Source organism: Lampris incognitus, chromosome 9 (assembly GCF_029633865.1).
Source record: "Lampris incognitus isolate fLamInc1 chromosome 9, fLamInc1.hap2, whole genome shotgun sequence".
Classification (NCBI taxonomy): Eukaryota; Metazoa; Chordata; class Actinopteri; order Lampriformes; family Lampridae; genus Lampris; species Lampris incognitus.
This window is the reverse complement of record NC_079219.1, coordinates 9,240,298-9,253,770: the sequence shown is the minus strand read 5'-3', so window position 1 is coordinate 9,253,770 and position 13,473 is coordinate 9,240,298. Positions and strand designations below refer to the sequence as shown.

Below are 13,473 nucleotides of genomic sequence, written 5' to 3'. Positions count from 1 at the left end.
GGCGACAGGTGGGGAGACACCCTGGACAGGCCGCCAGGCCATCACAGGGCCGACACACACGCATTTATACCTAGGGACGATTTAGTATGGCCAATTCACCTGACCTACATGTCTTTGGACTGTGGGAGGAAACCGGAGCCCCCGGAGGAAACCCACACAGACACGGGGAGAACATGCAAACTCCACACACAGGATGACTGGCATGACCCACCAAGGTTAGACTACCCCGGGGTTCGAACCCAGGACCTTCTTGCTGTGAGGCCACCGCACCGCCCCAATTATAACATAACTACGGATAACAGTATTCAAAATGACGAAGGCAAACTCCTCTTTCTAGCAGTAAAAGTCGGTAATAGAGTTATCATCCGTTTTAAATAAGACAGCAACAGCAGTTTATAAATGGAACCACTGTATCACCTTGGTTTTGAGTAAAACAATGACCGTATACAAGATTCAACGTGTGGATATCAAATTCTATACAAACCTATTATAGTAAGCATAATTCAGCAAAACGTTTATCTCACCCCATGAAAGCAAAAATGCCCTTTTGCCCCTTTATAATTGATTGAATGAGTTTAGATCATACCGTTGCAGCAGCAGGAAAGAGGTAGGGGTGGTTGCAGCACTTCTTGAGGTCCATCACCACATTGAGGAGAGAGACTTGGTTTCCTCCGCCACGAGTGTTCAGGGCCTCGAAGTTACGCGTCAAGATGAACTTGTAGTACTTCCTGAGGTCACGAGTACAAAAGAATAAGTGTTACCAAAATGTTTTGAACTGAAACTGATTTACAGAGTCCCCAACAGGCAAACAAACAACACACATGCTTATATTACACCTCAACTTCTCTCACCACCCCAGTACCTTCCTTCTACTCATAACTCACTTCTGCATTGGGCTGAGCTCCACACGGACAATTAGCTCAGTCTTGGAGGGCATGTGTTTGAAGACATCGGCCTTCAGCCTCCTCAGCATGTGGGGTCCCAGCATGTCATGGAGCTTCTTGATCTGGTCCTCTTTGGCGATATCTGCAAACTCCTCCAAGAAACCCTCCAGGTTACTGCAGAGAGGAGAATTAATAAGAAAACACAATCATTAAACACACACACACACACAGCTTACTATGCAAATGTGAAGTATGGCTGTTCTTAAAAGTATATGGAATGTAATGATGCCCAGCAGCAGGGGCTTATACTGACTTGAACCTTTCCGGAGTCAGGAAGTTGAGCAGATGAAAGAGCTCCTCCAGGTTGTTCTGGAGAGGAGTGCCGGTCAGTAGCAGCTTGTGTTGTAGGGGGTAGTTGTTCAACACCCGGAAAAACTGACCACCGGTGAGGAAAAGGGGGAAGAAATGGCGAAAACGATTTAGCTTACATTCCCAAACAAGAGTATCTGGGTAAAGCGTCAAGATTTTATACCGAGAGAAGAGGGCGGAGATGAGAGCATAGGATCTGGAAACATTTATCATTAGCAGTATTACACATCATTAGCTCCAGTGAAGCAAAACCACTGACAAATGTTCATAAATTAAAGAAAATGAAATGCAAGAGACACTAAGAATTACAGACAGCAGTGTTTTTATTCACAGATAAAGCCATTGTTGTTTACAGTATGAAACTGCACCGTGTGTGTGTCTTACTTTGGACTGGTTATTTTTGAGCCTGTGTGCCTCATCCACAACCAAGCAGGCCCAGTCAATGGAGCCCAACACAGCCTGGTCAATGGTAATCAGCTCATAGGATGTCAACAGAACATGGAACTTGACTGGTGAGTCTTTCTGTAAAATGAGGAGGAAGAGGGACACTTAGTCAGGACAGCTTCAGGTCAGAGAGGAGGCAGCTATAAAGTTGTGGGACACAAGTGTTTGACCTTTAATGACCAGTAAAATAATACTAACAGTGGAAAACAAATGCAAGTATGCAGGATATGAACACAAGGGAAGAACTTAACTTCCTTCTTCAACTTCACTGCTACAGCTTTTAAACTCATCTGTCTGACATTCTTGTGTAAGAAGTGGGGTTGTTGTGAAGCGTCTAATGTGTTGGTGTAGTGTTCTGTGCCTGTCACGTCTCACTCTCAACCTTCACCACTGGCTAGCAGAAATGCAAACAGGAGAGCCGAGCACGTAAGTCTCTCCCTGCCAGTACATAGTCTCTCCAACAGCAAGCCCCATGTCCGGGGTACCCAACTCCAGGCCTCGTGGGCCACAGTGTCTGCGGGTATTTGTTGCAACCATGCACTACACCACCTGATTTAACCAATTAGCTCACCTCTTGGACCAAGGAGGGAAAGGAATTAGTTAAATCAGGTGGTGTAGTGCATGGTTGCAAAACATACCTGCAGACACTGCGGCCCTCGAGGCCTGGAGTTGGGCACCCCTGCCCTATGTTTATGTTTATGTTTATTTAGATCCCCAGTAGCTGTTACACAAGGCAACGGCTACTCTTTCTGGGGTCCACATTAAAAACTTCCTACAACAACATCCATGTATACACATGCTTTCACATGCATGCATACATAAATAAACACAATTGCATCATTAAATTCAATTCATCCCTGACCCCACCCCATCCACCTCAATTAAACCAGCATTATTAGAGAAGCCAAACGCATAACCCCCCCCCCACACACACACACACGCACACACACTTACAGTAGCATCTATCACAGACTACTCCTACCAACTGCTTTGAGCTACATATTTCAGAATAAAAATATAAAAAGTTATGTATTAGACATTTTGTATGCCTGTACCCAAAAATAACCTCTTAAGTTGCTTTTTAAAACTTTCTTTACTTGTTGCTTGAGTAATAACGTATGGCAACCTATTCCACTGTGAAATGGCCCTATACATAGCAGTTCTTTTCATTGCATTTGTTCTGGGTTGAGGAATTGTAACATGACCCCTGCTAACTTGTCTTGTTCCGTGTTCATGTCTGTCCTGGGAAAAGGTTAGAGTACAGGCACTAGGGTTGTTTTGACACAACTATATTCCTGAGTTATGTTAGAAGACTGCGTTTTAACCTGTCTTCTACTTTCAACCAGGCAAGATCACGGTGCATTTGGTCTATACCTTTTCTCACTGAACACCTGAGTGCAAGATGTGCTGCTCTATTCTGCACGATCTGAAGCTTGTTTAGCTCCCGTTTTGCTGCACTTGACCAGATTGCTGGGCAGTAGTCAAGGTGTGACAAAACCAAGGTTTGTATAACCTGTAAGACGGTAGTTGGCGTAAGGAAAGAAGAGTATCTTCTTACCATAGATATTCCACTCCCCATTTTTCCAATTATTTTGTCTGTGATTCTGCCACGATAGTTGTTCATCAAGAATGACTCCTAGAAGTTTAGCCTCAGTAACTTGTTCTATGCAGCTGCTCTCGATAGATATGCTTAACTGGTTCTGACATCTTAATGCATGGTTTGAGCCAAAAACAATACATTTTGTCTTTGATACATTCAAAACTAGATTGTTTTTGGTAACAATCTAGTTGTAGCGCCTCCTCGTGGCGACACATGGTAACTGGATACACCTTGGAGCCTGGCTGAACTACAAGGGACTTAGAGGAGGTCTGGCCCCTAGACGTGCGGTATGCAGGCCCACCGGTGTGTGGATATTCACTGATGCCCACGAACCAGCCCCCAGCTATGGGTTAAATAGTGCCACTGCCCCTAGTGGATACCTCGGGAGAGGACTAGGCTACGAGAGTAAACCCCTACAGAAAATCAACGTCCACAGTGCTGTTGTTTTTTGTTTTTCTTGCCCTTTTGTATCTGTTTAAGTGGGAGAGTACTGCTGGCTGCTTCTCCCTCTCATAGCCCCCCCCCTTTCCATCCACCCCTATATGTCTGTGTTAGGTTTATCTGTCGTCTTGTTTCACCGCCGTTTATTGTAAAGCGACTTTGAGTGTTAGAAAAGCACTATATATGTTTGATTTATTATTATTATCTTTCCTCTTCCTCCTCCACCTCTCTTACCTTCATCTTGGATGCCTTCTTTCCCCCCCGGATGGCGTTGCCCTCAAAGGAGAACTCATTCTCCCTGATAACAGCCCTGCTGTCTTTGTCCCCGACATAAGTCACCACGTACATGTCAGGGGCCCACATCTCAAACTCTCGCTCCCAGTTGATTATGGTCGACAAGGGAGCGCTGACCAGGAACGGACCCTTGGAATGACCCTGGAGAGACGGACGGCGGATGACAGACGCGGGTAAAAGTCAACAGCTGATAAAGTTCTGGATTTATCATGACAAAAACAAACAATCAGACAGACTGGTGAACAACGGCATTTGTTCTGCCCTGCCTTTAGGATAGAGCCCCTTCCTTTGGACTCATCCCCTTTAAATGGGCAGATTTACTATATGTCACATGTCTGAAACCCTACCCACTACAACTGACAGACAGGGGAGGGCAGACTGGACAATACTGAGATGAAAACAAAAGCCTACTACAAAAAAAAAATCATATCACTTTAAAATCAGTAAACTCTGTATTTTACAATCCTGAAGATCTTTTTTGTTTAACTTATTGAGAGCTATGACGAAACACAGTAACTGTGATGGTGTTTAACAAGTCAACATCTAAAACTAAATGGCTCCACTATAGTGTTGTAATGTCAGCACCTTTCCAATAGCAAACAAACGAAGGCTGAACCTAGGTTTTAGTTATTGATGTTGTAGTATTTTTAGTAAAGGTCTTTCACAAGCTTGTTCTGCCATATCCGCTTACTGTGAAAATGACCAGCGACAACAACGATTATAGTATTGATATTTGTGGATTTGCTATTGTCTTAAACTCATCAGCGAAAGAAGCGTATGAAAGAACATTTGTTTGCAAGTAAATCTTCAGGATTGCAACGTGTTATAACAACTAAATAATCTGAACCACAGCCCTTCAGGGATTCCAACAGCAATGGCACTCATACACATAGTTCAGTACCTCCTTGTAGAGCGAGTAAAGGAAGACAGCAGTTTGCACCGTCTTGCCTAAACCCATTTCATCAGCCAGGATGGTGTCAGTAGCCTGGGCCCAAGAGAACCTCAGCCAGTTCAAACCCTCCAACTGGTAGGGATGCAGTGTGCCCCCTGTGCTGTCCAGGTACTCAGGCTGCCTGTCAAACTTGATGGTGGGCTGGGGAAACAAGAGAAAGAATACATATTCCAAAATCTAGTCAGCTAGCGAGACAAACTCGATAGTCAGCTTTCACAATCTCACCGGCAACTTGTGTAAGATGACACAACTACCAAAAAAAAAAAACGTTTAAAAATCTGCAAAATAACTCAATTCTCCTTGTTTCAGTTTTCGAACTCCTTACATCGACAACTGGGTTGGCAGGGGGTCTCTCGGTCTTCTTGACTTTGACTGCCTTTTTCAGCTTCTTACCAGGTCTTCCCTCTTCACCCACCATCAGCTCTCTGAAAAAGGAAAACAAAAAGAAAAACGCGGGATAACTTTATGACTGCCAGCAACACAGCACGAGCTTGTATTTCTGTATCTACTGTACCTGTGATTCCAGTACGTCTGCTTGTAGGTGTCAAACTCTGGGATATCCATGTCTTCACTCTCCCAGGACGACTGGTCATAGGCAAGGTCCCTCCACTTGATCAAGTAGTGAACGTTGTTCTTTTTGTCAACGCTAACATAAAATGGAAGGTGCAGTCAGAGTCAAACTGTCACAATGCTTCTCTGCAGGATCTTTGAGAGTGCAATGTGCTGGACTGTATGATTTTTTTTTCCCTTTTACATTAAAGATAAGTTGACTCTAGAATCATTTGGTTTCTATGCCCAACTCACTTGTGTCTTTGGTAGTAATCTTGACACCCCCTACTCCCCCCCCCCTTTCTCCCCAGTTGCATCTAGCCAATTACCCCACTCTTCCAAGCCGTCCCGGTCGCTGCTCCACCCCCTCTGCCAATCTGGGGAGGGCTACAGACTACCACATGCCTCCTCCGATACATGTGGAGTCGCCAGCCGCTTCTTTTCACCTGACAGTGAGGAGTTTCACCAGGGGGACGTAGCACATGGGAGGATCACGCTATTCCCCCAGTTCCCCATCCCCCCCGAACAGGCGCCCTGACCGACCAGAGGAGGCGCTAGTGCAGCAACCAGGACACATACCTACATCTGGCTACCCACCCGCAGATGCGGCCAATTGTGTCTGTAGGGACGCCCGACCAAGCCGGAGGTAACACGGGGATTCAAACCGGCGAGCCCCGTGTTGGTAGGCAACGGAATCAACCGCTACGCTACCCGGACACCCTCCTACTCCTTTTGTGCAAGACATTTTTCAAAAGCTCCAGTTCATTAGAAACAGCTGCATAACTTCACTTTATTTTTCCTCTCTTGTTTTTTTTTCTGTGAAAATAAACTAAACCGAAACCCAATGCCCCCAAGGACGCCTTTTTAAAGCTAGCAAACACACTGCAAGGACACGTGAAAATAGGTACAATGCACATAAACCCATAAAATGGACGATGCCTGCAGTGCGTTATGTGAATGTGAAGTCAACATAATGCAATTTGCTTACAAAAAGCAACACAACTGTAGCAATAAAGAATTCGTCAACCTCCTTGTTCGACAGATAATTCACACAACCTGACGTGAGAAACTCGTCATGTGCGTCTTTATCTAAGAAAGCCATTTTCGTGTGTGTGTGTGTGTGTGTCCTACCTGTGGTTGAGGACGCGATGGATCATGAGCCACTCCATTTTCACTCCAAAGCGGTAGAATTCTTCCTCCATGTGTACATACAGCGGGTCTTTATTCTTCCGCTTGGTGCTCTTGTCATCGTCACCCTCGCCGCCGAAGTCGACCGGCGGGGGTTCGTCCATGTCCGTCTTTCTCTGGTAGTTTCGGAACATCACCTGGCAGTTCAGCTCCAGCTGGGGAAAGTGCATCAAATACATGCAGAGAAATGCAGTTGACAGCCTCGCTCGTAGTTCACCTCTCGTTGCCCCGTCCACCTCAGGTACGTTATGTGTGCTAGCAGCCTACAGCCCACATGGCGTTAACTATATTATACGAACATGGGTTGATAATTTGAAGTAACACTCTGTCCTGACATGAGAAAATAAAGCAACGTTAATTGTTCTTAATTTGTTTGTTTTTTTTGCTTCTTATATATATATATATATATATATAGATATACACTACCGTTCAAAAGTTTGGGATCACCCAAACAATTTCGTGTTTTCCATGAAAAGTCACACTTATTCACCACCATATGTTGTGAAATGAATAGAAAATAGAGTCAAGACATTGACAAGGTTAGAAATAATGATTTGTATTTGAAATAAGATTTTTTTTACATCAAACTTTGCTTTCGTCAAAGAATCCTCCATTTGCAGCAATTACAGCATTGCAGACCTTTGGCATTCTAGCTGTTAATTTGTTGAGGTAATCTGGAGAAATTGCACCCCACGCTTCCAGAAGCAGCTCCCACAAGTTGGATTGGTTGGATGGGCACTTCTTTGAGCAGATTGAGTTTCTGGAGCATCACATTTGTGGGGTCAATTAAACGCTCAAAATGGCCAGAAAAAGAGAACTTTCATCTGAAACTCGACAGTCTATTCTTGTTCTTAGAAATGAAGGCTATTCCATGCGAGAAATTGCTAAGAAATTGAAGATTTCCTACACCGGTGTGTACTACTCCCTTCAGAGGACAGCACAAACAGGCTCTAACAGGTACTATTTAATGAAGATGCCAGTTGGGGACCTGTGAGGCGTCTGTTTCTCAAACTAGAGACTCTAATGTACTTATCTTCTTGCTCAGTTGTGCAACGCGGCCTCCCACTTCTTTTTCTACTCTGGTTAGAGCCTGTTTGTGCTGTCCTCTGAAGGGAGTAGTACACACCGGTGTAGGAAATCTTCAATTTCTTAGCAATTTCTCGCATGGAATAGCCTTCATTTCTAAGAACAAGAATAGACTGTCGAGTTTCAGATGAAAGTTCTCTTTTTCTGGCCATTTTGAGCGTTTAATTGACCCCACAAATGTGATGCTCCAGAAACTCAATCTGCTCAAAGAAGTGCCCATCCAACCAATCCAACTTGTGGGAGCTGCTTCTGGAAGCGTGGGGTGCAATTTCTCCAGATTACCTCAACAAATTAACAGCTAGAATGCCAAAGGTCTGCAATGCTGTAATTGCTGCAAATGGAGGATTCTTTGACAAAAGCAAAGTTTGATGTAAAAAAAATCTTATTTCAAATACAAATCATTATTTCTAACCTTGTCAATGTCTTGACTCTATTTTCTATTCATTTCACAACATATGGTGGTGAATAAGTGTGACTTTTCATGGAAAACACAAAATTGTTTGGGTGATCCCAAACTTTTGAACGGTAGTGTATATATATATATATATATATATATTATTAAAAAAACAACAACAAAAAGAACCGATAAAAGTATGGGATCGATAAGCAGTATCGGTAAGAGTAGCAGTACCGCTAAAATCTTAGCGATACCCATCCCCAGCTGTCAGCTGATGGGCTGCAACGAATAATAATTCAATATTGAGTATTTTTTTCCCTCCCTTTTCTCCCCAATTGTATCCGGCCAATTACCCCACTCTTCCAAGCCATCCCGATCTCTGCTCCAACCCCTCTGCCGGTCCAGGGAGGGCTGCAGACTACCACATGCTTCCTCCGATACATGTGGAGTCGCCAGCCACTTCTTTTCTCCTGACAATGGGGAGTTTCACCAGGAGGACGTAGCGCATGGGAGACTCACGCTATCCCCCCCAGTCCCCCCCCAAAAAAACAAGTACCCCGACCAACCAGAGGAGGCGCTAGAGCAGCAACCAGGACACGTACCCGCTTCCAGATATCCCACCCACAGACACAGCCAATTGTATCTGTAGCGACGCCCGACCAAGCGGGAGGTAACACGGGGTTGGTAGGCAACAGAATAGACCGCCACACCACCCGGACGTCCCGTAATTGACTAATTTGATTTGTAATTTTAAACTAAAAAAAAAAACGAAACTTTCCATTTAAGTACATTTTTTCTTTTTTTTGCCACCAATACCCTCAGTTGATGACTTTTCATTAAACTTGCTGCACTAAACGAACAACACTGTTTTCAGATTTACTCGTTGCGATTTTTTTTTTAAACGGAAAATCAGCAAATTAAGTGGAATTATAGGAAAGCATAACAACAGAAACTTGCTTAAATTAACGGTCACTCAAGCGCCTTGCCTCTAAACGCTCTAATGTGGCCGCAAATTACGGCCCGATTCAGTTCACACATTTCAATTACTTGTACATGGTTCACCCTACTTATGGACGGTAAACTGCACTTCAGTGGTTCATCCAAATGTAAAAATCACTAAAACCCACGCCCGCCTTAAAAACAAACATTACTAACCAGTCATTTAGAGTTTAGTGTCTGGATTTCACAGCTGAATTGAGGCATGGCAAATTTATTTGTACAGCACATTTCCGCAACAAGGCCATTCAGAGGCGATTAAGTCGAATAAAACTGTTCAACTACACAATGTGGATGATTACAGGTCACTGGGAGGTTTGATAGATGATTTGAAAGATCATCCTCCACACACAACACAAACACACACACACACACACACACACAAACCAAGTGGGGTGTGTGTGTGTATGTATGGAGGACACAGAAACAATTATATAAGACCACTGAGGAAAAGCAAGCCACATTTTCCATCACAGGTAGGGTTAGGATTTTCACCTGCAAGTTTGTGCGTTTTGTGTTATTACCTGTAATTCCTGCACCCAAGAGCAGTGCCAATACGACATGTTGCACCATTTGACAAAGAACTCCCTTTCCCTGCGACCCGCTAGTGGCGGGGGGTCAGGGGCATCAGGTGGCAGGTCAACGGGCCTGGGGACAGGTGTAGGAGCTGGAGGTTCCCCCCAACGCCACGTTAAAACCTTCTGGACTTTGCCCTTCATAGGTGGGCACTGTCAAGAGAAGGAGAAGGGGGGGGGGGTTGGAAGAGAAGAAAAATAAGATGAGACAGGATCAGTGTGTCATTCTGAAATTGTGTAGTCGTGGAAAATGATTTCAAATGCTTCTGAAAGACAAGACCATCTGCAAATGAGGAATAAACGAATACAGTGCAGCAGGCAGTTTATCTTAAACCCTTTAGGTTTGTCCGCCTACACAAGGCAGCACTTGCTCTCTCAGTCTCTCTTCCAGAAAACACACACAAGATGAAATCTGCAAGCCATGCGCACACCCACACACGCACGCGCGCAGCACACACAAAAAAAACAACACACACATAAACGCAGAGGCTCACATGCACCAATGCACAGCGCTCACCGTGCAGCGGGGGCAGATCCATTCTCCGTTGGGGATTTCGGGAAGGGGGGGGTTGAGGCAGTGGATGTGGTAGGAGGAGGGGCAGGTGTCACAGCACAGCAACTCCCCTCCATCTTTACACACCCTGCAGTACTCGATGTGATGGTCATCTTCTTCCTCCACCCCTTCGTCTCTCCTCTCCTCCTCATCCTCACCCTCGCCCTCGGACAGGTCCTCCCGGGCCTCCCACTGGATTCCCTCCTTCTCCTGGTGGCAGGAGAGCACAGAGGAAGAGAGAGAGAAGAAAGGGAGGGGTGTGTGAGTGTGTTGTAGAGGAGTGGTTTTTGTGTGTGTGTGTGTGTGTGTGTGTGTGAGAGAGAGAGAGTGTGTGGTGGGGTGGGGGTATAGACAGACAGGGAAGGTATGCGGAACGGAGTGAGAGGAAAAAGGGAGGGGGTCGCGAGGGATTCAATAGCACGCAGAGGGGGGAGGGAGGCAGTGCACGTGTGCGTGCACATGCATGGGGGGTGTGGGGGGGGGGTGGAGGGTAGGGGAGGGACAAGGAGAGGAGTGGGGGAGGCACAGGCCAGGAACATGAGCATAGTGGTTTGGGGAAGGGTGGTGTGGGCGGGTTGAAGGATGGGGTAGGGGATTTAAGGGGGGGGGCAATGAAGGGCAAAAAAAGAAAGCAAGGACAAAACAGTGATCAGTAACAGATTTGTATTAACAAAATTCTGGCTCTTATCAATAGACAACAGCAAACACAACGTCAGGGGCTTGATTGTGTGTTGAGTAGTGCTACAGATACACAGTTCTTACAAACAGTTATAACTGGTACCCTGCAAGGACAAATGTCTCACCCCGGATTCACCCCTAATCATCTCTAACCTTTGACAGGCTTCACTGCAGAGTACTAGGAGGGGAGATTTAAAAAGGTACTCACACAGTGCGGGCAGCTCCACTTGCCCTCTGGTGCCTTCTCCATGTCTGGGTCCAGACAGACCATGTGGTAGGCCCTGGGACAGGTGTCACACAGAATGATCTCTCCCCCCTGCTGACACACCTCACAGTAGTCCTGGTGGTCTGTCTCATAACCGTCACCATCCTCCGTCTCCACTGAGATAGGACATAAACAGGAAGAGAGGGGCGACAGACCAAATGAGAGCAATACAGAACTGGACTGCAGCGTGTCGCGCACACAGACTTTACTTGGGCGGGCCGCCCAGGTATATTAATGGCCGCCAAAGGGTACGTGGCACCCATTTTAGCATTTTTATCTGTCCGAGAGAACAACGATATCCCCGATCGATTAACTAGTGGACAATCTCCCCTTGCTCTACTCCTACCGTATCTGGTCATTCTGTTATTGCAAGAAGGGTGTACTGACAATGTCGCACATGCTCGGGGCGGGGGGTTATTCTCTGGTATTATGTTAGAAGATGCAGACATGGTGGATATTTTACAAGAACAGACCAGGTAAAGCAACTCCTTTTCTCCTTATTGTGTAATTGTTTTGACTTTGGTAGTATCTTCGAATTTCATGAAAGTGGCAGCTATTGTAACATGGGTATTTGGACCCAACTGCAGAGAAGAGGCAAAGGCAGTTGGTACAGTACAAAGTCTCTTTACTGGACTTCAGCAAAACACAGAATAACAAAAGACTACTGCCAAACAGGGCAGGCAATAATGTAAACTAGAATAAACAAACTACAAAACACTCTCACACAGAGAGGAGGCAGATGAGGGTTCAGGTTACAAGAGCTTCCACAGACCGACGTGAGGCCTCGCCAAGACTCAACAGAGGATGTCTGCAAAACAACCCGTTAAATAGTCCCCAGCACAGGTGCAGCTCATACTGGCTGATTGCAGGCCAATAGGGAAATGTCACCTATTGGCTGCTGGTCCTCTGGCCCGTGATCATGTCAGTACCCCCCTTCCAGGGATGGCACCTGACTTTCCCCACGGCCCAGCCCACGGCGCTGGAAATCGCAGATGAGGGTCCGGTCCAAGATGTCCCGCACCGGAACCCAGCACCATTCTTCCGGCCCATAGCCCTCCCAGTCCAAATACTGGATGCTGCGATGCACCCGGCGGGAGTCCAGAATCCTCCTGTGTAGGCAGGCAGCCCATTGATCAGGCGAGGAGGAGGCAGGGGTGGGACGGGAGGAGACAGGCTTCAGGAGAGAAACATGGAACACCGGATGGACACGCATGGAGGCAGGCAATTGCAACCGGTAGGAAACTGGACCGACCTGTGCCACCACGGCGAATGGACCCATGAGGCGCGGAGCCAACTTCCAATTCTCCCCCCACAGTGGGAGGTCCCTGGACAACAACCACACCTTAACCCCCGGCTAGAAGGCAACTGCAAACCGACGCCGTCGGTTAGCCTGCTGAGAGTACCTGGACCTGGCACGTAACAGCGCAGCCCAGGCCCTCCTCCAGGTCCGCGCACACCGCCTCACAAAGTCAGTTGCTGCTGGAACCCCCAATTCAGCCTCCTGGTCTAGGAACAGTGGTGGCTGGTACCCCATCTGGCACTCGAACAGTGACATGCCAGTTGATGACTGCAAGGTGTTATGCGCAAACTCCACCCACAGCAGCTGCGAGCTCCAGGAGCATGGGTTGGAAGCAGCCAGACAGCACAGCATGGTCTCCAGAACCTGGTTCACCCTCTCTGTCTGCCCATTGGACTGAGGGTGGAAGCCTGAAGAGAGGCTGGCAGTGGCCCTGAGGAGGGAGCAGAAGGCCTTCCAAAAATGGGAGACAAACTGAGGACCATGATCTGACACCACATCACAAGGAAGGCCATGCACAAGGAACACATGCTCCATCATCAAGGCTGAGCAGATGGGAGTAACGAACCACGCCGCCTTGGAAAACCGATCCACGACAACCAGGATGACCGACTTCCCCTCGGATCGAGGAAGGCCGGTGACGAAATCCACTGACAGGTGGGACCAGGACCGACGTGGGATAGGCAACGGGCAGAGCAAGCCAGGCAGATGCTGGCGTGAGGACTTCTGCTGGGCACAGGTGACGCAGGCTGCGATGATCCAGGATGGGGCCTGGATGGGCTCGGGCTCAGCACTCCTCCCTGTAGCATCAAACTGATGAGACAGTGCATCGGCTTTGGTGTTTTTACTGCCCAGCGGTAAGACAATACAAAGTCAAACCTATTAAAGAAGAGCCCACCCGGCTT

The 13,473-nt window shown here is 46.8% G+C and overlaps 1 protein-coding gene across 4 annotated transcripts in view; it reads right to left on the bottom strand.

Moving 5' to 3' along the window:
* Window positions 1-13,473, bottom strand: part of chd4b (chromodomain helicase DNA binding protein 4b) — a 50,467-nt gene that overhangs the window by 27,551 nt on the left and 9,443 nt on the right. For all 4 annotated transcript variants that reach the window (XM_056285630.1, XM_056285631.1, XM_056285632.1 and 1 more), the window contains exons 10-21: window positions 11,215-11,387; window positions 10,293-10,538; window positions 9,725-9,928; window positions 6,665-6,876; window positions 5,499-5,630; window positions 5,310-5,409; window positions 4,934-5,125; window positions 3,973-4,173; window positions 1,638-1,775; window positions 1,198-1,319; window positions 885-1,058; window positions 587-728 (exon numbers count right to left, since the gene is read on the bottom strand). In XM_056285630.1, coding sequence (XP_056141605.1) covers window positions 587-728; window positions 885-1,058; window positions 1,198-1,319; window positions 1,638-1,775; window positions 3,973-4,173; window positions 4,934-5,125; window positions 5,310-5,409; window positions 5,499-5,630; window positions 6,665-6,876; window positions 9,725-9,928; window positions 10,293-10,538; window positions 11,215-11,387 — 2,036 coding nt within the window. The remainder of the gene's footprint in view (window positions 1-586; window positions 729-884; window positions 1,059-1,197; window positions 1,320-1,637; window positions 1,776-3,972; window positions 4,174-4,933; window positions 5,126-5,309; window positions 5,410-5,498; window positions 5,631-6,664; window positions 6,877-9,724; window positions 9,929-10,292; window positions 10,539-11,214; window positions 11,388-13,473) is intronic.